Source organism: Danio rerio, chromosome 23 (genome assembly GCF_049306965.1).
Source record: "Danio rerio strain Tuebingen ecotype United States chromosome 23, GRCz12tu, whole genome shotgun sequence".
NCBI classification, from domain to species: domain Eukaryota; kingdom Metazoa; phylum Chordata; class Actinopteri; order Cypriniformes; family Danionidae; genus Danio; species Danio rerio.
Genome location: NC_133198.1, coordinates 11150512 through 11177495, shown reverse-complemented (window position 1 = coordinate 11177495; position 26984 = coordinate 11150512). Strand labels below are relative to the sequence as shown.

Here is a 26984-nt window from a genome sequence, read left to right as displayed (position 1 = left end):
ATACATTGCAGTGCTTCATCATGGGATTAGTACTGTAGCTCATTCATTGGTTAGAATACAGTTTCTTTTCTTTGTCTGTTTTCGATTTTCCTACTACAAACATTTTTGCTGTAAATCTTGGAGTTGGTTGGTTGGTTTTCAGGCTCAGGGTTTATTTTATTTTATTTTATTTTTGTTTTATTATTTTATTTTATTTACATGTTTTTTTCTCGTTTTTTATTGTTTTGTTTTTTGTTTTACTTTATTTTGTTTTATTTTTTGCTTTATTTATTTTTTTTCTATTTTTTATTTATTTATTTATTTATTTATTTTACTTGGTATGCTTTATCTTATTTATTTATTTATTTATTTATTTATTTATTTACTTGGTTTGTTTTATTTAATTGTGTTTATTTTGTTTTGTTTTATTTATTTTGTTTTATTTTATTTTATTGTATTTATAAAATATTTGTAGTCATAGTATATTTATAGTTATTGTTACTTTTTGCTTTATTTTGTTGTATTTTGTGTGTGTGTGTGTGTGTGTGTGTGTGTGTGTGTGTGTGTGTGTGTGTGTGTGTGTGTGTGTGTGTGTGTGTGTGTGTGTGTGTGTGTGTGTGTGTGTGTGTGTATATATTCACAGTTGAAGTAAACTTTTCTTTTTTTATATATTTCCCAAATGCAATAATACAATAACTTGCCTAATTACCCTAACCTGCCTAGTTCACCTTATTAACCTAGTTAAGCCTTTAAATGTCACTTTAAACTGTACAGAAGTGTCTTAAAAAATATCAAGGAAAATATTATTTACTGTCATCATGACAAAGATAAAATAAATCAGTTATTAGAAATAGGTTTCTAAAACTATTATGCTTAGAAATGTGCTGAAACAATATTCCCTCCATTTAATAGAAATTTGGAAAAAGAAATAAACAGGTGTGCTAATAAGTCAGGGGGGCTAATAATTCTGACTTCAACTGTATATATAGTGTTTTATTTATTTTTAGATCTATTTTGAGTTAACTTCTTGTTTAATTGGAGGATAATAAATTTAATATTTTAATTGGCTTGTGATTACCCCAATGAAAAGTTACAGTGATTAGTGTTAAATTCAAAAAGCATCAAATAGAAAAAAATAGGGAACTAGAAAAAGTATTTATAAACTTTAACTGGATCAGCATGTCCATCTGAATTTTTTAAATACATTTAGAGTTGTGCCAGAACAGTTCTGGGCACTAACATTCTTCACAATATCTTTAATGTTCCACAAAAGAGAGAAATTCATACAAGTTTGAGATGATCTAAAGGTAAAGGATGAAATAATTTAAATGTTTGCATAAAGCTATACTTTGTTTTATTTATATGAAAATATTAATTAATATTAATAAAATAATATTCCAAATAAGAAACTAAAACATCCACTAGGTGATTATAAATTCAATTAAAGTCCTTTAAGTCATTGAGACATTTATTCATTTGATTTGTTTAAATCTGACTCTTTCAGAAATCAATTAAATGGCTCTTTGTGAATGAAATTTAATTTTTAGGATTTTTTGTAACTTTTAGTATTTATTCAACTAAATCAACCTTATGGCAGGTCATTAAGTGAAGCTGTGTGTGTTTTTTGAGCAGATCCCACACAGATCACGCAGGGTCCAGTGGACATGGAGATCATCGTGGGCGAGAGTATCGTACTGCCCTGTCAGATCTCCTGTGACCCTGCTCTCGATGTCTCGTTCTCTTGGGCCTTCAATGGGCAGCTGCTCAGTAAACTCGACCAACATTATGAGCATGTGGGTGGGGTAAGTCAGACTTTACTACGTCTATGCTGTTATATATTGTTTAATGTGTCACAAACCTGTGTACAAATTTCTGACAAATGTTAAGCATTTCAACCTTACCATACAGTATCTTAAAGGTACAGTACACTAAATCATTTCTGCTTTATGTTGCTTATGTTCAATTATTTTAACCCCTTTCCAGTGTCAATGGCCAATTAAAACGTATAAGTGAAATATGTACTATTCAAACTATCCCAATGTTTTATTCAGGAATGGTTTAGTTTGATTTTTTTTAATAAACACTTGGATTACCACTGAACTGAAAGCAATACAATGTAAATAAAAGGTCAAAAAAGTTCAAGAATCTCAAGTTCAATGTATAGTGAATGCTCTGTACTAAATATTTTTATTTTAGAATAAGTATTTTGAAATCTAAAACTGGTATAATATCAAACCCAAATGTATAATCAAGTTATGTTACGAATTTGAAGTTGATTTTGACTAAACTGATCAAACTGAGTGGCGAAAGGTTTTCATGTCATTACCACATTTTTTTGGCGCAGAGCAGTGATAATCAGATGAAACCATCTGTGTTGTCCTGTAGGGGTGTTACCCATTTGTCTGTCCTAAAGATTTATGTTACTTGATTGTGTCAATGTAGTTTAGTTGGTTTTACTGACAGCGAAATGATGTGGCTCAGTGGCGCCTTACAGCAAGAAGGTTGCTGGTTCAAGTCCCAGCTGGGCCAGTTGGCATTTCTGTGTGGAGTTTTCATGTTCTCCCTATGTTCACTTGTGTTTTCTATGGGTGCTCCGGTTTCCCCCACAAGTCCAAAGACCTGCGGTACAGGTAAATTGGGTAAGCTAAATTGTCCGTAGTGTATGAGTGTGAATGAGTGTGTATGGTTGTATCCTAGTGATGGGTTGCAACTGGAACGGCATCCTCTGTGTAAAACGTATGCTGGATAAGTTGGCAGGTTCACTCCCCTGTGACCCCTGATGAATAAAGTGACTACGCCGAAGGAAAATGAATGAATGAATGAATGAATGGTTTTGCAGATTTTATGAAATTAAAAAATTTATCATTTTATGTTTTAAGTTTTTTAAGTGAAAAAGAAGAAAATGTCTTGTTGAATGTGAATTGTACCTTTCGGAAGGTGTGTGGCCTGGGCACCTTTGATAAAACATTCAATTGAAGTCAATGAAGTTGTCCCAACTCTCTCTCTCTCTCTTTAAACTCGGTTTATACTCAACACGTTTGCTAGTTCGCTTGAGTGCGCAGGGCGCATATGACGTCATTGCGAAGTTTGCGGAGGTTCGCTTTGGGTGGGGGTGACATGATTTTGGCTGACAGAGCGCATAGTCTATGCGGCACCGCGTTTTATTTGAGTTGAATATGAATCACTTTGAAGAGATTTAGTCTGAAACAGGTAAAACTTTACAGACATCTCTATGATTCATCTATGCGTGATCATAAGGATAACCTTATGGACAATAATTCTTGTCTAGAAATTGCAACAGTAGTGGGAAAGGCAGAAAGTTTTTGAAAAGTTTGGAAAAACTTTTCCAAAGGAATGGATAAGGATGGGTAAGTTTGTTGAAGCCAAAACGATTATTAAATTACAGAAATGTGTTTTTTTTTCACTATTTATTTTGAATTAAAAACAATTTATTAGCTACAAAACTATAATTGAACAAATTATTTATTTGATAACTTTATAGGTGATAATGGTTTATTCCTAAATATATATTTGTAGAGCAAACCATGTTCTGTTGTCATTAATATTTTAATAAACTCTGATAGGTAAAACTGTCCGAGATATTAACAAAAGCCAGTTATGCCGAGTTCAAACTGCATGATTTTCAAACTAGTCGTGTCACAGATGTTTTCACACTGCATGACTATCTGGCCTAGCGTTTCGTCGCTGCTTTGTTTACACTGCAAGATTGTTCAGCGACATGGACATTCACATTGCATGACTTCGTCTCACAGCCAAAAACACGTAGTATATCTTTTGTTATTAACTACATAATGAGAAAGAAGCCTTTAATGGGGTAGAACATGTACATGTTTGCTCACCTGGATTTAAAGGGAATTAGCCATTTCTCCTCAACGTTGATAATAAACTAATTTCTTTCTGTATGAAACGTCAAACAGACACGGTTGCTCCTGAGTCCTGTCAAACATCCACTAGTTTTCCCTCCATTTCGTTGGTCCAAATAAACCGAAAAAGAGCGCTTTTACCTTCTCCCCCAGCCTCCCGCTGGCCTGCAGCAGGTATACACACACGCACACGCAAGTGAATGCTGCTCTCTCATTGGCTGTAGGCAATCGCTGATGTTATTTTCAGTCAAAACTCAATTCACACAGCATGATTTGAATCGCCGACAGCTCCAGATATTTAGCATGCCAAATATCTCACAGGCATCGGCGACTCGTCGGCTATTCTCTCAGATCGCGTCTTTGATCGTTCATACTGTGTGATTGTCACAGCGATTTGCCTGTGATTTCAGGCATTTGTCGGCGATTTCTCAAAACCTGTCGGCGAGCCAAAATCGGGGCTAAAATCACGCAGTCTGAACTCGGCATTATGCATCAAAGATTGAGTAAAAAAAAAATCCTGAATGGTTATAAAATCGTTATAATCATTAAAACAATTTATAAAATAGAATTTGTTTAAAAATCTTGAACATTAATGATATGGCGTAGTTCCTACTTTTATGGTTATCTGTCTGATTTTACGTTGGGTTTCTTTGGACCGCACCTTGTTGTTTTAAAGAATATCTCAACGTATCAAAGTATAAAAGCCTTGTCCATTTTGTGAGGTGTGCGCGCAGTCAGCAGAGGTGTGTGATGCGGCGCCAGGCGAAAGTATAAATCAGGCTTTATCTATGGCTCTGGTCCAGGCTCCACTCCTTCCTGAAGCAGTCATTGACAGGTAGTTTAACAGAAGCATTGTTTGTTTACCAAAGTCGCAAGGATGTTATTGTGGTACCGTAAGCAATTCCCCATACCTAATTGTTGTATGCAATTGCAAAGTCTTGTTGACTTTTAACCAACACTGTACATAAACATCATGCTTTTGCATTCATGCATTCTCCTTGTGCACCAGGTAGTTTGGTTTAGTTTATTTTACTATCAGGGCTTGACATGAACTTTTTTGATTACCAGCCACTGTGGCTGGTAGATTTCCAACATTACTAGCCACTCGCCATTTTCACAAGCCACACTTTTCTTGTTGGGAAAATAAATCTTGCTTAAATTTAACTTTGACATGCTAAATTACTTGATTTTGATATTGTGTTATGTCCACATGCATTCTCATTCATTTAACTTCTTGTGTGTATTGTGTATTAGCTTGCTTAGTGTGCATGAGCAAATGCGTTGTGTGGCAATGCAATCAGTTTTTATTTCACGACTCTTCAGGGCTCAAAATTCCCAAATTTATCTCTGACCACACCAAATAAGTATTTCCTAGCCACAATTTATTAATGTGTAAAAACAAGCAAATTGTAGCTTTATAGGTGAACTTTTTAATTCAACAAAACTTTTCTTTAAAAAAAACATTACATTTAAAAAATAATTATTGTCATGTATCTAAAATATGCACAGTAATCTGTCCTGGCTAAAAGTCTCAGATCACCAGTTAACTACACATAAACTACACGTCTCTATTAAAGCAATGTTATTGTAAAAAATGATAATTAAACCGTATTAACAAAAATAACTGTAAGCAAAAGAAACCAGGTGGAGCATACCGTACACACGGGTAATGTTAGGCCTGTAATCTCTTCTAAGAATAAGTAAAATGAAAGCAGTGACCGCTGCTGCTTACAAAAGAATATGTGTATTTTTTTTTCAATCTTGAGCTCTTGAAAGCAGCAGGACTGTGGGTGCACGATCATCGCTCTTTGTCCAGTCTATTTCAAAGGGAACCAATCGCACCCGTTGCGCTTACTCTAGGCACGGTTGATTTGCGCAAGTAAACGAAGCAGGCACATGATTTTTAACAGTCACACACATCACATCAGCTGTTAGCGCGAGTGATCATGCTCTTATTCTGTATTCACCATTCTTCTCGCGCAAACAGTTATTTTTTTGCTGCTTCTTGATTCTAATATCACAGTTGCACGAATATTGGGCCATGCTTATTGTCGAACCCTGCTTTTAAGAAAACTACTATTTAAAAATGAAAGTGGCTAGTGGAGGTGTCTGTCTAACCTGCCAGAGTTGAACCTGCCAGAGTTGAAATTTACATGCATTTGGTGGGTTGGCAGGTGTTAATGTAAAGCCCTGTTTACTATATGTTCCATTCCTACAAACATTTTATGTTTCAAGGAAACTTTCAAGGACTGCATTTTGTTTTCCCAGAAATACAGTACTCAGAACTCAACTATGGCAAACTTCATTCAAATGAAAATAGTATACTAACACACAGGCCCGGATTGGCTAATCGGGAGGACCGGGAGAATTCCCGGTGGGCCGGTCCGTTTTTTGGCCGCGAGGGCCGGTGTCCCTAGCTCCAGAATCTGTTGCTCTCAGCAGTCACACTTTTTAAATTAATTATTTTTTTTACTTGACCACAGTCTTCTTATTAATTATTTTACTGCAGCTCTGCTCTTTTTATCTATTTTCTCGCAGCCTGGTTAATGTTTATATAACTCAGACGAGCCACCTTTTATTGCACAGCTGTTGTGGTCCAGTGTTTAGCACGTTAGGCTACGACACTGCGGATCCGGGTTTGATCCTTTTTTTTTTTATTATTGTTAAGACATAATACTGTTAGCGTTGTTGAACATTTGAAGTTCTAAAGCAACTGTTTTCTCAAAAAAAGACGTGATAGTGTAATTAGAAACTGAATTGTAAATGTCCTTATTTTAATATAGTCAGTCGTGAACTGAGGTGGGCCGGTCTGAGGCTTGAAACTCCAGGGCTGAAAAAGAGTCCCACTCCAGCCCTGCTAACACAACAACAACAAAAAAGCTTTTGCATGTGTTTTTCTCCCTCTGTGTATTTGTATTACTTTATTTACTACCTAAAAAAATAAAACTAAAAGCTGTTTCACCAACATGATGCTAAAAGTTTAACCAAAACGATGCTGATGTGTAAATGTATTGCCAAAGCACGGAAAAATGCACAGGTTTTAATGTGTTTTTAGATATCTAAAACATTGCTACTCTGCAAATTAACACATAAAAATATTTGCAGTTTTAGTAAAAAAAAAAATGCATTGTTGAGAGAAAACTTAACACAGATTATTCACATTGATGACATATTTTATAATGCAAAAAAACATTCTCTGAAAAAATGTTAGTTATGAGCATGCAAAGTAGTAAAAAGATTAATCAAAAGTGCTTATCATGTCCTAGTGTAAAACAGTTGTAATGAAATTTATACATATATCGAGGGCATCTTTAATGTCTTGGTATACCACATAGTGCTTACAACGAACTATTGTCGTCATTATATAAAAGTCAAATAATAAATAAATAAAAAATAAAAGTCAAATTCTGAGCCCACAGATATGGTGGTTTACTTTATAAAGCAAGAGTTGGCCAAGATCAATTCATCCCTCTCTTTTTTGGAGATTTTTAGCTGTTGCTTCCACTGCTTAGCACCCACTGCATTCACTCCGAGCTTCTTCTCCTTCCTCCTCACAGAATAAAAATCAATCTGTCGAAGTTTTGCCTTCAAGGATCTCAAGTGTGAAATCCTCGCATGGCATTTGGATGTTCAGATATTTTTCTTTGGAATGTACTGATGTCCTTCTAGAATCAGTAATGACTTTAAAGACTGAGAGAAATCCCTAATGAGGGCCTACTGGTCAATATCAGATGCTTATGACTCAATACTTAAATCAAGACAACCCCAAACCATTAAAATAATGATTTATATTGCAAATAAGGTTGCTTGTTGATTTAATGAAATAGTTTTCTGCAATATAAGAGCAACAGTAAAATGTGCAAAGTATGATTGTTTTACATTTATTTATTTATTTATTCATTTATTTATTTATTTATTTAATGTGCTTTTTTATTGCAAAAATAGTTTTATATATTTTTGTTAAACTTAATAAATTGTTGTTAAATTGAATATCTATTTTTTTTATTTATTTATTTATTTAAAATGCATTATAATAACAAAAAATATTTTTTGCCATGAATTAAGTTTTCAAAGAAATATTTTGTTAATCTTACTAAATTGTTGTTAAATGAAATAACTTCATTTTCTTTCTTTCTTTCTTTCTTTCTTTCTTTCTTTCTTTCTTTCTTTCTTTCTTTCTTTCTTTCTTTCTTTCTTTCTTTCTTTCTTTCTTTCTTTCTTTCTTTTTCTTTCTTTCTTTCTTTCTTTCTTTCTTTGCTTTTTGTTTGTTTGTTTATTTATTTATTTATTTTAATTAATTCATGCTTTATTTATTTATTTATTTATTTATTTATTTATTCATTATTTATTTCTTTCTTTTTTTTTCAAATATTTATTTTGACCATGAAATAACTAAGCGTTTTCAAAAAGTATTTTTAATAAACTCTTATTAAATTGTTGTTAAATTAAATAACTTCATTTTATTTATTTATTTATTTATTTGCATATATTTTTTTAATCATTTATTAATTTGTAAGGCGACGCAGTGGTGCAGTAGGAAGTGCTGTCGCCTCACAGCAAGAAGGTCGCTGGTTCAAGCCTTGGCTGAGTCAGTTGCCATTTCTGTGTGGAGTTTGCATGTTCTCCCTGCGTTCGCGTGGGTTTCCTCCTGGTGCCCCGGTTTCCCTCCAAAAAGACATGCGGTACAGGTGATTTGGGTAGGCTAAATTGTCCGTAGTGTATGAGTGAATGAGTGTGACTGTGGATGTTTCCCAGAGATGGGCTGCAGTTGAAAGGGCATCTGCTGCGTAAAAACATGCTGGATAAGTTGGGGGTTCATTCCCCTGTGGCGACCCCAGATTAATAAAGGGACTAAGCTGAAAAGAAAATGAATGAATGAATATTTATTTATTTATTTATTTATTTATTTATTTATTTATTTATTTATTTATTTATTTATTTATTTATTTATTTATACATTTTGTCCATTACATGTAATTGTATTTATTTAATTATTCTGTTTTTTACACACTAACATTTATTTTGTCCATTGAAATGGAGAACAAGAAAAAAAAATAAGTGCACGACTCAGTACAGTCATTAATCATGAAGCCATTAAAATGATGCATTGCTTTCTTAAATAACCTCATATATTGAATTAAACAAGTTTGTTTTCTGCACTATGGATTTAACAGTAAAATCGAATTATTTTGGACTTTATATAATTACAAGAACAGAAATATGTGTCAGTTTGGCTGCACACGTGCTGTAGGAAATAAACTCATCTTCATTTAAGCCAGCGATTTTTATCAGTAATTATATTCTGGTTCTTGTGAATTCTCAGATGCCACCCGTCTTGTAGGATTATCAGCGTGAAGTTCACAGCTTGGATGAATTCATTTCCATAATGAACCTAAATTTGTATCCTAATGTCCTTACTGCTGAAATAGCGGATTCACCTCTTGTTTGCCAACCACACTCTCGCCCTCAGATAAGAGCACACATCTTATCTCCAGTAATTGAATCGATTTGAAATCTAAGCACTTTTTATTAAATTAGTGAAGTTGTCTGTGCCAAAGTCTTCGGTTCAGCACAGAGCGTTTCTACATCTGAGTGAATCTGTTTCTATAAACCATAGCAATGAAAGAATCCATTCTATTAAACTGAAGATTGGTGACAGATGGAGGAATGATGTAAGAATTAAATGAACCCATTGATAGGGCTGTAAACCTGCATGTTCTGTATGCATGGTTTTATTTTGGTGGATTATGCAAATCAGGTTACAAACATAAGGTAGCTATTCTATGGTGCTGCTGGTGGTTAGTAAATTTTTGTATTGATAACACTATGTGAAAGTGACACCACTCTAATAATAAAATAACCGTACTATAAATCTATCTCTGAAAATTTAGCATTGAGGTTTAATTTGATCACCAAATACAACACATTGTTCTAATTCATTATGTTGCATTCTCCTATCAAACCTAGGGCAGTGAAGGTCATGCAACACTATAAGGGATCATTCACACAGAACACGTCTTTGCTTCTAAAAAGCATTTAGAAAGAAGTTTCCTAAAAGCACAGCTTATTGTGAGGTCTACACTTTTCAATGAACGTGATGTAATAACGACAATAACGTACCCATTATAAATAGGATAACGATATGTTATGATTAGCATTTTGTTATGATTAGTAACTTAGGATATGTGGACACACAATGAGCATCTTCTCCGCTATAATACAACGGTAAATAAAACAGATGTCATGCCAACTTTCTACTATAAACAGAAGCTTGCAATGCTTGCACCGCTTCCAACCTCTTCTGATAAGTTCACTTCTTTTGGAACTGACAGTGATGAGCTGTGCTGCGTGTCAAAGTTGATGATCTTTCAGCTTGGCACGTCGTTTCATGTGCAGACACTAGATGCACGCGAAACAGTCAAACATGTCTGTCTAGCATGTGTTTACATTGAAAAACAATAGAAAAGGAGTGCATTGAGGAGGAAAAACACATTCTCAGTGTCAATGGCCCCTAAGAATGAAGTTTGTGTATACTTATCAGGAGTGAAGATTTATATATGACTTCAAAAAGGCAAAACAAAACTACAAAAGAGACAATACAATTTGAAGAAAAAATAACCTAAATTTAATCTACAATTCAAGACAGGGTTTCTGGAAAAGTTTGAAGACGGAGCTTAAAACAACAAACATAAAGTCAGCTGATAAAAAAGAAAAAATAACTTATCGATCAAAAAAGAAAAGAAAAATACATTTAAATACTCAAACTAGAGGTCTGGGGAATAAATTCATGAATAAAATGCAGTAGCAGTCTGTTACTCTGGTGTAATTTTAATGTCGGGACTCGGTAGTGCAATATTGTTAGACCGCCTGCTCCTGAGTCCCGACGTTATTTTAGAACAGCATATCTATGATTTTCTCAATCTTATCGAGAAACAGAACAGCCAGTGCTTATGACTGTTACACATGATGAACCCATAACCAGTGCTTTCTGCACATGCTTTTTTTTTGCACAGTCTGTGTTCATCTGCATAACGGTCCTCAGAGCGAGCTTTACCAACATGGGAGAGCAAAGAGAAGATGTGCTATCCTTCAGCTTGCATTAGAAAACAGTCAGTTTACTGTTAGGAAACCCTCATCAGGCAAGTCTTTTTTATAAGTCATAGATGCAAATGTAAAAAAATACCCTTTGCGCGATAACCTCAAAACCTTAAAGTTTTACAATTTAGCAGTCACAAGACTGGAAGCTAAGGTTTAAGGTGGCACCCATGTCTCATCATAAAGGGGCAAACAAGACAGACATTTAGCCTACAATGCTTGCACAACAATCCTTGCTCTCTCTCTTTTGGTTGTACCCAATTTAAATGTGATATTTCGGAAACCAGATTTTAATTTAACGGTCGGGGCAGGTAGAAAACGGGCTAGGTTGGGGAGTGGGTAAACAAATATTCTGCAGGAGCAGTCGGGTTTGTATAAAACCTTGCGGGAGCGGGACTAAAAAAATTTACCTGCGCTGATCTCTAACTCCAGCTCCCTGACTAACATTGACATTAGAAAAAAAGAAAAAACAACAGAAAAATGTTAGTCTTTATCTTCTGAAACAATCCCAAATAACTAACTAATTTATACAAGGTTTTCAGCCAAAAACAGTTTGTTTAAATAACATGTTTTAGTCCAGTACATGTATACTAATGTTTTATAAAATATGATTGCAAATATGTATAGTCACAATGAGTGCATTGTTCCAAATGACTCCTTAAAATTTTTATATTTAAGGCCAATTAATATTGTATAAACTGTGACTCTAAAAGGGATTTTATCAACCCAGGCTCATTGGAGATATGTGCCCAGGGCTATTTTGAAGAACTGAGAAATTTGTATTGGGGACTATGTGTTTTTGCAGTTTTTGTTTTTACAAATCCACTAGAGCCCGCCGTTTACATTTTCAGCAATCTCAAATACCTTATAGACACTTTTCACAAGACTATTATGACATGTTTAAAGGGCACCAATGGTGAACAATCTACTTTTCAAGCTGTGTGGACAGACATGTGTGTAGGTATAGTGTATAGACTGTCATATTGGGGTGATATTATTAAACTAAGTCCTTTTTTTTTCAATTTAACAACATAAAAACGGTGGACCAATTACAGCGGTTTTGAGACCGACCGCAAGTTGACGTAGGAGTGCGGTCTGTTTTTTGTTTTACATGCGCCATTTTCAGCGTGCGAGTCAGAGCGGTGTCACCAAAGAAACACCCTTGCTCTATTTCTGGATGTCACTCGCTACATTGAAATCACTGTCATGGAAAATGAAATGGATGTTTTTGGCTGGTGGAAGATGAACAAACAATCCTACCCAAATTATAATGTTGGCATTATACTTTTAATATTCAGCTTCACCGTTGCCTTAAAGCAAGATTGTGAAGAGAAGTGGCGAAATAAATCCCACAGAGCCTTTATCTTAATTTCGTTATTGCCAAATACCTGTCATAAATTATTTTAATTTAATTTGTCAAGAAAGACTTATTTTATTGGTGTGTTGGCCAATTTAAAGATGTACCTATATTTAGAGTTCTGAGATGTTACAGAGAACTTATTTTATTTCTTTGTTCCAACTTTTAAGTGGTCTTTAGCTACATTTGTTATGAATAAATTATGTTAATATATTAATATGTTAACGCTTATAAACGACTCATTCATTTTAAAAAAAGGCAAAAGAGCTATTTGCATGTGCTTTAAAAAGCTTTAAAAAGCTGTCAATTAAAATTTACTTCTCAGGCTCAGACCAAATTCTGTCAGGCTCTATCGGGTCTAACTTTTATGGCCCAATTACAGCTCTAGCCCTGGGCACATATTCCAAATGAGTCTGTTTCTCAGGTTTTTTTTTTTAGTAAAACTACAAAAACACAATAATAACAACAGTAATACTACATTTTGAGATTAAAAACCCAAATAAATAATAAATCTGATTTAAGATTTTAATCAACCAACATCCCTAGATATAAAAAAATAAAAACAATGATCAGGAAGTACCACACACTAATTAAAGGGCTCATTGGGATCATAACTTACAGCATATGATGCTTCTGATCCTCTTTTCACTCAATAATTACACACATCATCATCATCATTATTTATACCTTCTTCTGATTTTCACAGAACACCATCTCTCCCCCTTATAAAGCACTTACAAAGTTCACGTCCCCTTTTATAAACAACTTTCTTCATCTTTATTAGATTAAAAAAGGCATTTAATTGTTGCGTGTGGATTTTAGCATTCATCACTTGCGCGCTTTCGTATCACGGGGGTTTCGGCACACTGAATCCAATCACACTACCTCTTAAATGTGATTAAGCTCTAATTAGCCAATTAGCAAGTGAGTTTGGAAGCCGGATTCTGTTGCAGAGCCGAAGGAGCCCAAGGCTTGGCCGGAGGGAATGTTTATCCATGACGGACGTTTCAAATGCAGCAGCGCACAGCCTTGGCCAAAAGTCATCCATTAGATGTGGATTTGGGCCACGTTTTCATTCCCAAACCCAGCAGGGTGTCCACATGTACTGAATCACTCGCAGTGACTACAGCAAACAACTCACACATCCTCCTGTCACTGTAAAGTCCCGGTTTGACAGAGAAGATAGTAATGTGCATATGTGTGTGTGTGTGTGTGTGTGTGTGTGTGTGTGTGTGTGTGTGTGTGTGTGTGTGTGTGTGTGTGTGTGTGTGTGTGTGTGTGTTTATATCTCTAGAGTACATCTGGAGATCTGATGATTCGGAATATACAGCTGAAACACGCTGGAAAGTACGTTTGTGTGGTGGACACAGATGTTGAGAGTTTATCAGCTGCTGCTATTTTAATCGTCAAAGGTAAGAGACAGACGATTTTGCGAGAGCTTCAGATGTACATTACTGTCTTTTCAAGTCTCTTCTGTGTAACAAAACTGCATTTATTAAAACAGTAATATTTTGAAATATTATTGCCTTTTTTAATAACAGTTTTCTGTCATAATATTTGTTGAACTGTAATTTATTCCTGTGATTTAAAGTCTTCAATACTCAAGCCTTCAGTGTTACATGGTCATTCAGAAATCATTGTAGATTAATGATTTCTTCCTCTGTTTATTATAAGTGCTCAATTTATTAAACAATAATTAAACAAATTATATTATATTATATTATATTATATTATATTATATTATATTATATTATATTATATTATATTATATTATATTATATTATATTATATTATACTATATTATAGGCTATGCAGTGGCGTAGTAGGTAGTGCTGTTGCCTCACAGCAAGAAGGTCGGCTGGTTCAGTTGGCATTTCTGTGTGGAGTTTGCATGTTTTCCTGCATTTGCATGGGTTTCCTCCGGGTGCTCCGGTTTCCCCCACAGTCCAAAGACATGCACAGGTGAATTGGGTAGGCTAAATTGTCCGTAGTGTATGAGTGTTATTCAGTGTGTGTGTGCATGTTTCCCAGAGATGGGTTGAATTGCTAAATTGTTAGAAGGGCATCCGCTACGTAAAAACATGCTGGATAAGTTGGCAGTTTATGCTGCTGTGGCGACCCCAGATTAATAAAGGGACTAAGCTGAAAAGAAAATGAATGAATGAATAAATGAATATTAATGAATATATTATATTATATTATATTATATTATATTATATTATATTATATTATATTATATTATATTATATTATATTATATTATATTATATTATTCAACTTTATTATAATAAAATATGATTTAATAAATAATTTTTTTATATTATATTATATTATATTATATTATATTATATTATATTATATTATATTATATTATATTATATTATAAAACCTTTAAATAATTATAAGTTAAATATATTAACGCATATTGTTTTATCAATGTTGAAAACATTTTGTTTTGTGAAAGTTGTGATTAATTTTAATTATAACGTTTTTTGAAGGAATAAATAACAACATGGTTATTATAACTTTACTATAACCTAATGTGTCCATAAATATAAGCATTTTTTAACTAAACGTTTAAATGGTACAAAATTGCAATTTTTGTTGCCAGTAAAACTGTCAAATTTACAAGCGCACTGTAAATTATCAATTGTGCTGTAAAACTGCATCACATTGTAATTTGCAGTGCAATTTATTGGCAACCAAAATTGCAAGTTATATTGTCAATTTTACTGCTTTTTTTTTTTTGTTTTTTTTTTGTAAGATGAAGCAGAACAAATGTTTTCAAACTCTGTTTCCTAAACCTCTTTCAGCTTGTTAGAATGGTTTATGATGCATCATGTGGAATTAAGACTTACTGTATAAATAATATAAAACATATTATGTAAAACATAGTTTTTTCTAAATGTCTTAATATTACTGTTTTGGATGTATTTTGGATCTGATAAATGAGGTCTTGATGACCAAAAACAACCTTAAAAATCACAACAATTCAAAACTTCAGAACAGTAGCGTAGGGTTGGGGATTTGGAAAGTGAAGCTGATAGATGAAAGATGGGAATGCTTTGCCAAGGAAATGCATCTGTCTTTTGAATTGATCTGTTATTACGTGTTCCATTAGAGTTAATTAGAGGAACATTTCAAAGCTGTTTATCAAAGGTCACAAATGGGTTTTAGCAAGATCAATAACTTTCAATTGAAATTAGATTGACATGCCAACTTTTACTGCCGGAGCTTGTAACAATGGTTTATAAGGGTGTAGAAGCAGGATGTGAAATTACCAATGGCCATCCAGAAAATACAAGTATAAACTGACTGTTGTGAGCATATAATACAGTTGGCCTAACTAAATCTATGAATTAAATCAGTGTTTTGTTTTTTTTTTTATAATGGGGCCTATAACTGAACCATGAGCCTCTTTTATTTGGGAGGTTGTTTATAACAAAAAGAAAATGTAGTTCAAAATATGTTTTTAAGCATCAGAACAATTCACATTTTAGATTTAGTTAATATTTGTCAGGCATATGTAGACATAGATCAAGGAATCATTCGTTTTAAAATTGAACACATTAATGGAGATAAATTGAGTCGTTAATAATGCACTGAAAGCTACCTAGTTACAGTATACAAGTGTCATTTACAATATTATATCTGAAAATAACTTTTGAAGTACATGAAGAGTTTATATGCAAAGCCCTCTAAATCCATCAGACCTCTTTTCTTGTAAAATGAGCATTTTTATTAGGCTCCTGAGTAGGTTGTGCAGTTTCATTGTATGTGTAGTTATAGGGTTATTAGCTAGTAAATAAAATAATGTTTTTTTTTTTGTTTTTTTGTTTTTTATAAATGTCACTTTAGACAATTCTTTGATTTTTAAGAAGGTAGATTTTTTTTTTGCATCAAAAACAGCTAAACTCACCTGTGCTTTATTTGCATAAACCTCTAAACCCACCTCGGAACAAGACAATTAGTTGAAAAGCACTAAAGATGCAATAAAAAATTATTTTACCAAACATAAAACACATTACACAAACCACCTAAAATTAAAAATACATAAGTCAGTCAACTAATGGCCCGTTTCCACTGAGTGGAACAGTACAGTACGGTACAGGTCAGTACTGTCAACCTTTATCAGTCTTGCGTTTCAACTGCCAAAAGGGTACCAATGGTGGCGTGGTGTATGACAAAGTTGCAGTCTACATCATTCTCGCTCGAGGAAATGTCAAAGTAAAACTGTATGGGTTGTTCACATATCATATGAGAAGCACTTCTCACAAAACAAATGCTTCATACACATAAATACTGTATAAATGTTAATACTAACTTTTCTATGAACATGATTTGATTATAACTGCAGATTAATGATAATGCAAAATAGCCTACTGCAACCTCTGCAATTATTAAAAATAAATAAATAAATGCAAAAATGTGAACACATACAGCCCTTTACAGTCTCTGATATGTATTTATATGTATTTATATTTAGTATTTATTGTATTTAGTCCTTATCTGAGTTCAAAAACAACACGCAACTTAGCCTACAGTCAGATCAAAACTCTCATCTGCATCTTTATTCCTCACGAGCACATGTAACTTCTGTTAGAAAGTAATTCCATCATTTCAAGTTCATAACAGTCCAAAGGGTGATGATAATAGTTAAACATGGCAGTTTTAGGATGCTGAAAGAATTATTTGCTCCTTTGTTTTTTCAGGTTCTCCTTTGTTTTTTCATGCGTCACTGTCGCGTTTGTCCGTTTCTGAAAGGTTCGGATGTCAGTAGCACTTCAATATTCACGCACACATTATTTGCATGAGTTTAAGAAGTTTGTAATTTCACATATAAATGCGAAGCGAGCTCTAATGAGAAAATGAAACCACTCGCACTTTAGAGGGTCTTGTAAACAACTGAGGGGCCCGGGGTAGAATCTGCTCTTCTTCTTGGCTTTGTAGCTATGTATCAAGAAGACGACAAGGGTTGTTTAAGCTCGGGTCGACCATGGCTTGTTATTATATGTATATATTATTATGATCTCATGTCTCGGCTGTGTATTTAAAAATGGTGCTTTCTTTTTTTTCATTATCCTGGCTTGTGCACAAGCTAGTGACGTATCTCTGATAGTACATTATGTTTTATTTTCTCATAATGCATTTTCATTTGTCATTTAGTGACAGTTGGACAGAGTCATGCAGTTCATCTAACACCATCTTTTAAAATCTAAATCTGAATCGAAATAAAATACTCTCCTCATTAAAGTTGGCTTATCGTTGCACTGCTATACATTGAAAACATATGATTCGATTCATTTATAGCATTTTTTTGCTGTCAAACGCAAGTGGCATTTAGAGGCTTTTGCCAACAAACTGTTATTTCTGAATGGGCTGACACTTGATTTGATTCAAAATGATTTGTTAAACATGTACTACATGCCTAAAGCATTCGCTCAATGTCATTATATCATCTCGGAAGTGGCGTTTAACGGCTTTTGCATCTGAACTCTTCACATTTTCTTAATACATTACCTTTAGGTTAATATATGTTAAAATGGTATAAAAATGTGGCAATTAAACTAACAGAAACTGTTGAACTAGAACTAGTGTCAGGAGTTATTTAATATTAATGGAAGGCTTTGGTTTAAAGTTACTTGTGTAAAAATTGCCTTGACTGAAAACGCATGCAAAATTCTCACATTAAACCACCAAAACCAAACTGAAAGAGAAAAAAATCTAAGATGTCTTCTTTATATATAACAATTACCTTTAAAGTGAGGAAGAAATGAGTGTCTGATCTTATAAAAGACATGCAGGACACAATGACCTGACCTGACAAAACCACAAACCATTATGCTTATATTTCTCCCCAAAAGCCTGTGAATTTGACAAAGGAAGACAATTCTTTGCACATTTTTAATTGGAAGAACCAATTAAAGCAGTGCAGAGAAATGCCTGCTTGCAGCTTTTCAAAAGAATTGTGTCGTAGCTGTTAAGAAAACAGCTCAAGCCTCGGAAAAGCTTTACTATGACTCTCAAAGAGATCTAGTGTTCCCACAAAAGCAACAGCTTAAAATGTAATAACACCTTTTAGAGACCCGACTTATATCACAGAGCTTAGTGGGCCGATAAGCGAAAGGCTTCCTGGCAGGAGGTGAGGGAGGTTAGGTGTCGGCGAAGGTAACTTCATCTCTAATTGCTAATTCGCCACTAATTGTCTGATTGAATCAGGTCCCCCAGGAGCTCCAGATGGTGTAACAGTGGAAGAGATCACGGACAGCACGGCTCAGCTTTCCTGGAGACCCGGCCAGGATAACGGCAGCCCCATCACAAGCTATATCATCCAGGCCAAGACGGCTTTCACAGTGGGCTGGCAAGCGGTGAACACGGGTAACAATACAGGATTAGCTAAAGCTAGTCAAGCGGAGCATCAATTCAGCGGGAGACTGAAATTACCATAGCACGTCTCATGTGCTTTTAAAAAAGAAGCTTATGCTTGCTTTGAGTGCATATAAGGGTCTCTAAGTCCTAACGCAAAATGACTTAATCTGGTCTCTTGCCCCGCTGTTCGAATTCATTGGAACAACATCCCACCCAGAAAGAGACATGGAATTGAATTTTTTTTTTCTTCTCTATGTTTCCTGACATTTCCGGCTTACTGTAAACATTGGCTCAAAATTGGGCTTCTGTTGTTGACTTTTCAGCGCTGTGTAATCCAGGTCTTTACGGTTAAACCGTGGCTTTTCTGTTTGCTTTCAGTCCCGGAGGTGATTGATGGCAATACCTTGACCGCGACGGTGGTGGATCTGAACGCATGGGTGGAGTTTGAGTTCCGAGTGCTGGCTAGAAACAGCGTCGGTGTGGGCGAACCGAGCCCTGCTTCTCTTAAAACAAGAACTGAAGATGCAGGTAAGACTCTGACGGTGTTCATTTATACACAATTAGAAATAAAAGTCTCATTAAAGTCAGACAAATATACTTCAAATTGTGTTTATATTCATTTAATTTAGGTAATTACATTCAGAGTTTATTTTACTTGATGAAAATAACAATTTAGTTGATGCAAGTGTGAAATAATTTTTAACATATGAACTAAAACATCAATATTAAACAAATCCAAGAGATATCCGTCATTTTTGTGTAAATGGAGTTGGGTGCCATGCCTGCTTTTTATTTTATTTATTTCTTGTAAAATCAGGCTTCATGACCAATTCAATTGAATGTTCATCATGATATGGGGACAAAAAGGACAATCTTTACTTTCGTTTCATGCTGATCTTAAGGTTTAGTCATTTATTGTTTGTATTTTAGTGCAGTTTTACAGAAATAGAACATTCACAACATGCCATTCTGACTTATTAGTTGACTTTTTAGTTGCATTAAAATACTTTTAACATATACCATTTGTAACATTACTAACTACAGTATAAACTATGAGAATTTATTTCTTAAGGGTGCAGAGATAAGGATAATTTGAGATTTTTTTTTTCATATAGAACAGGAAAGTCCAAAAAAAAAAAAACAGGAGAAAAAAAAGTCATAGGTTGCATGTAAACAAATGCAGTATCCATCAATAAACAGAGCATATTTAAATTAGGAACTAAACTAGACACAACTAAGAAACTTAGCCAGTAGTCATAGGAATGAAGGGACATATATAAGTAGCATTCTCAACAAAAACCTCCATTTATTTGAACCATGCATTTACACATTAACATTTTGAGGGGATAAAAGACAAAGAACATAGTTGTTATGTATCTTTGTTAAACAATGCAAAGAGCAAAAAGGCAATTCAGGTGAATTAGTCATAGTTACTTGCATACATATTTGATGAGCAAAACAAAAAGCAGATTAGAAGACCATGTGAATGCAGATCATTTTAACAACATCGTCATCTATATGCTGACCTTTTGAAGGCACAACATGTACAATTTTTCAATCAATTTTGTAAAAATTTTTTCATAAAAATATTCTAAAACCACTAAAACTAGGGACATAAGTCTTGTAGGATATAATGTAGGAAAACAACAACTCCCATGATTCCACACTCGTTCACGGTATCATCAAACTAGGTCTTTGTTTTGAATACTGTCCATGCCCTCAAGTGGAGAAATGTATGTTCTGTGCTTTTAGAAAGCACAAAAGGAAAATAAAAATAGCAGAATTTAAATATCAGTGCATAGAATAACAAAAAACTACACTTAAGATACATAAAAAGTAACTACGGGAACAAATGAGTCCATACCTAGAATCTAAAAACAAACACACACTCTAACTCATTAAGGTTATTGTTAGTTAATATCTTGTGCAGCAAGTTTCCTAAGCATATTTTCAATTACAGTATGCTTCCCAGCAGGCACATGACGTCAACATGACGTTAGATTGACATTACACCCCAACATCTTGGGGACGTTAAATTTTAGGTTGGGTTTGGGTTGACGTTAGAACCAAACTTCAGGTTGACGTCAATGTCCAGCATTCAACCAAAAATCAATCAAATATCAACATCTGATGATGTTACAGCAGTCTTTCAGATGTTGGATTTTGATTGGCATACCTGACAAATGAATGTCAGTATTTGATGTCAATATGACGTTGGTTTCATATGTTGGCTAAACATTGTATTTTGGTCACTTTCCAACACAATCTAACATCAATCAAATATCAATGTCATTTGACGTTGTTATTGGACGTCAAAATAATGTCCTTAGACACTGACTAGACATTAAATTTTGGTCACCTGACATCACAACCTAAATATAACCTAATATTGACATCTTATGACATTATGTGCCTGCTGGGTTATATTTAAATAATTCATTTAATTACTGTGATGACATACATTTGCCACCATTTTCCATTTTAAAAAATTATCGAAATCATGAATCACTTTACGTTTTCGTCAGTAACTTTGTTGACTTGGTTAACAAGAAGCAAAAAAAAAAACTGCAAAATCATGTTTTGTTGGTAGTCCAAAAGTGAAATTGTTCTGATATAACCATTTGAGGATCAAATCATCAATGGACTTGCCAACATTTGCGATGTTTACATTGGCAAGCGAATGATAATTTCATTTTCCAAAGGTACATTGTGAACATAAACCGCATCAGTCAGCCAATCAGAACACAGCTTGCCAATTTGAGAAAGGGCTATCCAGTTTTACACATCAGATGGTCTCGTGGGTGTCCTGTCTGAAAGTGAATCCACCAATGTTTTAGTGGCCGCGTTCTTCAAAGATTCCATGATGAAGCGATACGATTTCAGTGCACTCGATGCTCAAGTGTCTCTTTGTACGTTATAGAATGAATTCTTCAAGCATTGTTGTTGAGAGACTGCTGGCAAATGGTGAAATTTACTAGAAACAAAGCCAGTTAACTCAGCCGCTGCCCACAGAATCTTTTAAAAGCAGTTGCTAAGGGACCAGAGCTTTGTTTCATTTGATACTGATAATGAGGCTTTGAGGAAAAGAAAAAGAAAAGAAACAATGAGCAAGGCGGGAGCTGTATCTCTATGCTGTATTGAATTTTTATTTTTGCTTTATTTTCTTGTACGCAGTTCCTGACACGGCCCCCACCGATGTCGGAGGTGGGGGTGGCTCGAAGTCAGAGTTAGTAATAACATGGGAGGTAAGTCATCTGTCTATATTATCACTCCCTCTGTGCGAGGTAATAGTTTTGGCTAATTAAAAGGAATTGAATGGGGTGTTTATTACCTCAGTCAAAGCCAAGCCTGTTTTCCATCTGGGCCCTTTACTCCCGTAATGGCATTCAATTCAGATTTGGTTGTATATTAGAAAGCGGCTCATTTGCGCTCTCCAGAGGTTGCATCACTTTGCGAAAACTGTGTGGGATTTGGAAAGGCACTGGGTGTGAACTTAAGGCTGAATCTGGTCTGTATGTTTTAATATCACTACAGTTTTTTGTTTCCCTCCCAGCCTGTGCCTGAAGACCTGCAAAACGGAGATGGTTTTGGCTACATCATCGCTTTCCGGCCGTTGGGGGAAGTCAACTGGACGCATGCTGTCACCTCTGTTCCGACGCAGTCCCGTTATGTGTACCGAAATGAGAGCATCCTGCCATTTTCTCCATTTAGCGTCAAAGTGGGCGCCTACAACACCAAAGGCCAGGGACCGTTCAGCCCTGTTACCATTGTGTTCTCGGCCGAGAATGGTGAGACTGTCAATCACATTGGGAAAAAGGCTACATTTTTCTCAATGGATTTCTCTTTTTTCTTTTTGTATTTATCCGTCTATTGTAAGGTGCATAACACTTTCAAAGAGCAGAGGCAGGAATTGATTCCTTTACCACCAGCACTTTATTATGTGCAGTGCTGAAAGAAAATGGCATTTTATAAGTAATCGTTAAGCAAAAGAGGCTAAAGATTTAGATTATATTATGTTGTATAATCTTATTGCTTTCTACAACACTACTGGTGCCAATTTTTTATGTTATTTTAGAAATATTTTTTTCATCAGAATGTGTATTTGTTCTCTTCTGCCAAAACTATCAAGTATTTTAACCATACAAAGCTTGTAAAAAATTATAGTTTTAGTCTTATTGGTTTTTAGCTGTAATTACATTGAAATAAATGAAAAGATGTTTATAAGAAATCCATTGCATTTTTAAGTTGGAGCCTAATTGTAACTTTGCTTTAACTAAATAAACATAAAATTAAATCTGTCCCAGTGTAGATTCCTGAGGAACAACTTCTTTTTCCCTTGGGCTTGTTTCCAGCATGCCAAAAGCAAAGAGAGATTTAGATTGTAGAATGTTTTTAAATAATTTAATTGGTTTCTCTAGCACAACAAATTTTTCTGTTCTTTGAGAAATAGTTTTCTTAACCGAATTTATATTTGGGAATTTATTTGTTTGTTTATGTATTTAATTTAAAGAACCAATGTAGTAAATATCAGTGCTATCATTGCATTTTAAAAATGATAAGCTTTTAAAACAATAATATTTTAGTCTTATTGGTTTTAGCACTAATTACAGTATGTTGAAATTAATTAAAAGATGATAACAAGGAATCCATTGCAACTTTTAAAGTTTAGATTCATGAGCAACACCTTTTTTTTCTTGGGCTTGTTTCCAGCATGCCAAAAGCAAAGAGAGATTTAAATTCATTCATTCATTCCTTCATTCATTTTTTTGTTGGCTTAGTCCCTTTATTAATCTGGGGTCCCCACAGCGGAATGAACCGCCAAATTATCCAGCATATGTTTTACACAGCAAATGCCCTTCCAGCTGCAAACCAGTAGGAAACACTCCTCCACACTCAAACACTACGGCTTATTTAGTTTATTCAATTCACCCATACTGCATGTTTTTTTTTAACTGGGGGATACCGGAGCACCTGGAGAAAACCCACGTGAATACATGAAGAACGTACAAACTCCACACAGAAATGACAACTGACCCAACCGGAACTCGAACCAGCAACCTTCCTGTGTCGCCTTAGAATGTTTATAAATAATTTAATTGGTTTTTCTGACACAACTTGGCAATTTTCTGTTGTTTTAGAAACAGTATTCTTAACAGAATTTATATTCGAGACTTTATTTGTTTGTTTGTTTGTTTGTTTGTTTGTTTATGTATTTTATTTAAAGGACCAATTTAGATGCAATATCTCTTCTACCAACCCTATAAATATTAGTGCCGTCATCTCATTTTAAAAATACAAAGCTTTAAAAAACAATAATATTGTTAGTCTTATTGGTTTTTAGCTTAGATTTAGACTGTTTAGAGTAATGGACTGTTAAAGAGGAACCGTTTTAACTTTTAATGTTGGAGCCTAAGGGGCCGATCACACCAAACGCGCCATTATGTTCCAAAAAAGCAAGGTGCACCAAACTTTTTTGTTGACAAGAAAAAAAGAAACGTGTTGTGCTTTCTTATGTCGCTAGGCAATGACTGAATCAGCTGGGTATTGTGTGAAAGTGTTGCTGTTGATATTAATATAATTTTAATAACTAATAATATTGTGATATTCATGATTTGAAGTCATACAGCTCTGGATAACCCAAAACAGCAACAACAAGTGTCTCCTCCATCCTCAAAAGTCTCTCTTGTTGTCTTGACTACACAAACACGGCAGGCGCCTTAACGGAAACCCCGCCTCTGCTTTCATTTGATTGAAGTCTGAAAAAGATTCCAGAGACGTTATATGCTTTTTCCGCTCGGAGTCCACAGAGCGCAAGGTCAAATACGCGAGGCGCAGCAGGAGGTTAAAACATGAGGCACGCAGGGGGCATAAGCTGCGCACAAAATGCTCACTCTTCAAAAGAGGTGCCTCTCAATGCATAAACTGCATTCGGTGTGATTGGCCCCTAATTGCATCTTCTGGAACTACAGTACATAAACATACAATAAAATCTGCCCCAAAATAGATTCTTGAGGAACATGTTTTTAAGAAGAATGATCACAGCAAAGACAGGTTTAGATCATAGAAAGTTTTGAAATAATTTTATTAGAGGTATGAACCTACACATAACAGTTCGGTTACGATTATCATGTCATTGATTCAGTTCAATTCGATATCTTGGTGCATCACGGTGCATTTACGATGCTTTCCATACACCGTTTTATATTTTATAATATTTTGTGTTTTTTCACATCACAACAATTCTTGTATTAAAATGTATAAATATGGTTATATACTATTTGTAATACAATTTTGTCCTTTAATACAGTCAGTCAGATATATGAACAGTACCTTTATAAATTGAAGTACATGGACAGAACAACATGAGCATTTATAGCAAATAATCAAAACAAATATCCCGCTCACCTACTGGGCATTGTCTAGTGAGTCCGTTCTTACACCCCTATGATTGGTCATGCGTTCAACAGAAAGGGCTGCGATTGGCTTTAACGCTTTTGTCGCTGTTCACCCATGATAAACGGCAGCGACAATCACAGCTGATCCATTAAAATTCTGCAGACACGCACACGTGTCAATATCCAGAAGGATCGTTGTAACAGCGAAGAGGAGAGGAAAAGTCACACCAGCAGGTCAAATGGGCCTCAGAAAAGGGGAACTTTCACTTTCTCGATCGCAGTAAAATCAAGGCTTCTGCTGTAAGTGTCTGTGAAAGACATGCAGTGAAATTGAGCACAGTTTGTAAGTTTTTAAATAGTTGAAGAGTTGTCAATACTCGCGCTCACCTCCTCCGCCATAGTAAGCTACTGAGACATAGCGCAAATATGAGTAATGACATCAGTATATAATAACCGATTATGATCTATTACTAAACCAACACCAAATTGTCCGCGTCTGCATCGAAGAAACAATTAATTTTGACACCCCTAAATTTTATTGGTTTCTCGATGCAATGTGCAACAATTTCTTTTCTGTTTAACAAAGATTTACATTTTTTATCTAATATTAAAGGTGTATATTTGGCATTGTGCTAAATGATTATAAAACATATTTCGACCATATAGTGTTTTAAAAAATATTGGTTTCAACATTACGAGTGGCAATCTATGTTTGTTAATATATATATATATATATATATATATATATATATATATATATATATTTTTTTTTTTTTTTTTTTTTTTTTTTTGAAAATAAATATATTTGGTAATTTGCAAAATGGTGAAATGCTGAAACTTACAGTATATGATGTATAATTGTATTGGTTTTTCCAACAATATTGGTGGAAATGAACTGTAATTTTAACAGCAATTTACCATTTTCTTATAGGAGATACAAAAAAGGGCGATGCAGTGGCTTATTGGTTAGCTTATTGGTTAGAGTCCTGGCTGGGTCAGTTGCGATTTCTGTGTGTTTACATGTTCTACCCATGCTCGCGTGGGTTTCCACTGGGTGTTTCGGTTTCCTGCACAGTCCAAAGACATGCGCTATAGGTAAATTTAGTAAACTAAATTATCTGTATTGTATATGTGTGTGTGAATGAGTGTGTATGCATGTTTCCCAGTACTGGATTGCAGCTGGAAGGCCATCCGATGTGTATAACATGCTGGATATACTTGGCGGTTCATTCCACTGTGGCGACCCCTGATTAATTAAGGGATTAAGCTGAAGGAAAAATGAATGAATGAATGAATGAATTAATGAATGAACAGAAAAATTAATGATTTACAGATAGGTCAAGTTAAAAAGAGATGTAGATATTATAAACTTGGATAATACTGTTAGTTTCTTCCAATTTCCTGTTCTTTCAGGAGATATATTTGGTATTTTGAATCTCAAAGGCTCAGTTTTCCATTTATTGTAAGAGTAAAGCATGTACTGTAATGGCTGTGCGTAATGTTGTCCTGTAAATGTCAGGTGGTTTTAGCTCTGAAATGCCTTGAGTAGTGCGCTTAGCATTTGAAGCAGTGGTGTGAGAATCCTTCATCTAGTTAGTATCTGTTGGAGATGTGCTATTACAGTGCGGAGTGACGGGCAGATAGTGGAATGTCAGGAAGCTACAGCGTTAATTGAATTCTTGTACAGATATTATTCCTTTGTGTCACTCAACTATCCTATTAAATAAAAGCCGGTAATTTACTGTTATAGAGACAAAAGATTTTGCATCAGTCATTTACAAATGATTTTTCTCCAGCATCCAATTTGCGCATTGAAGATTGTGCTTCACATCTTGTCTCTACTCTTCTAATCTTGTCTTGTCTCTTCACTCCTCCTCTTGTCATTTTGTCTTCCTCTTTGTTGCAT

At 34.6% G+C, this 26984-nt stretch overlaps 1 protein-coding gene across 3 annotated transcripts in view; it reads left to right on the top strand.

The window, feature by feature from the left end:
* cntn3a.2 (contactin 3a, tandem duplicate 2) overlaps window positions 1–26984 on the top strand; it is a 212462-nt gene that overhangs the window by 161590 nt on the left and 23888 nt on the right. For 2 of the 3 annotated variants that reach the window (XM_001340803.10, XM_073939892.1), the window contains exons 13-18: window positions 1612–1781; window positions 13610–13727; window positions 18534–18692; window positions 19062–19211; window positions 21858–21928; window positions 22237–22471. In XM_001340803.10, the coding sequence (XP_001340839.6) occupies window positions 1612–1781; window positions 13610–13727; window positions 18534–18692; window positions 19062–19211; window positions 21858–21928; window positions 22237–22471 (903 nt within the window). Of the gene's footprint in view, window positions 1–1611; window positions 1782–13609; window positions 13728–18533; window positions 18693–19061; window positions 19212–21857; window positions 21929–22217; window positions 22472–26984 lie in introns of all 3 variants that reach the window. The other variant, XR_012399022.1, reaches the window with a different exon arrangement.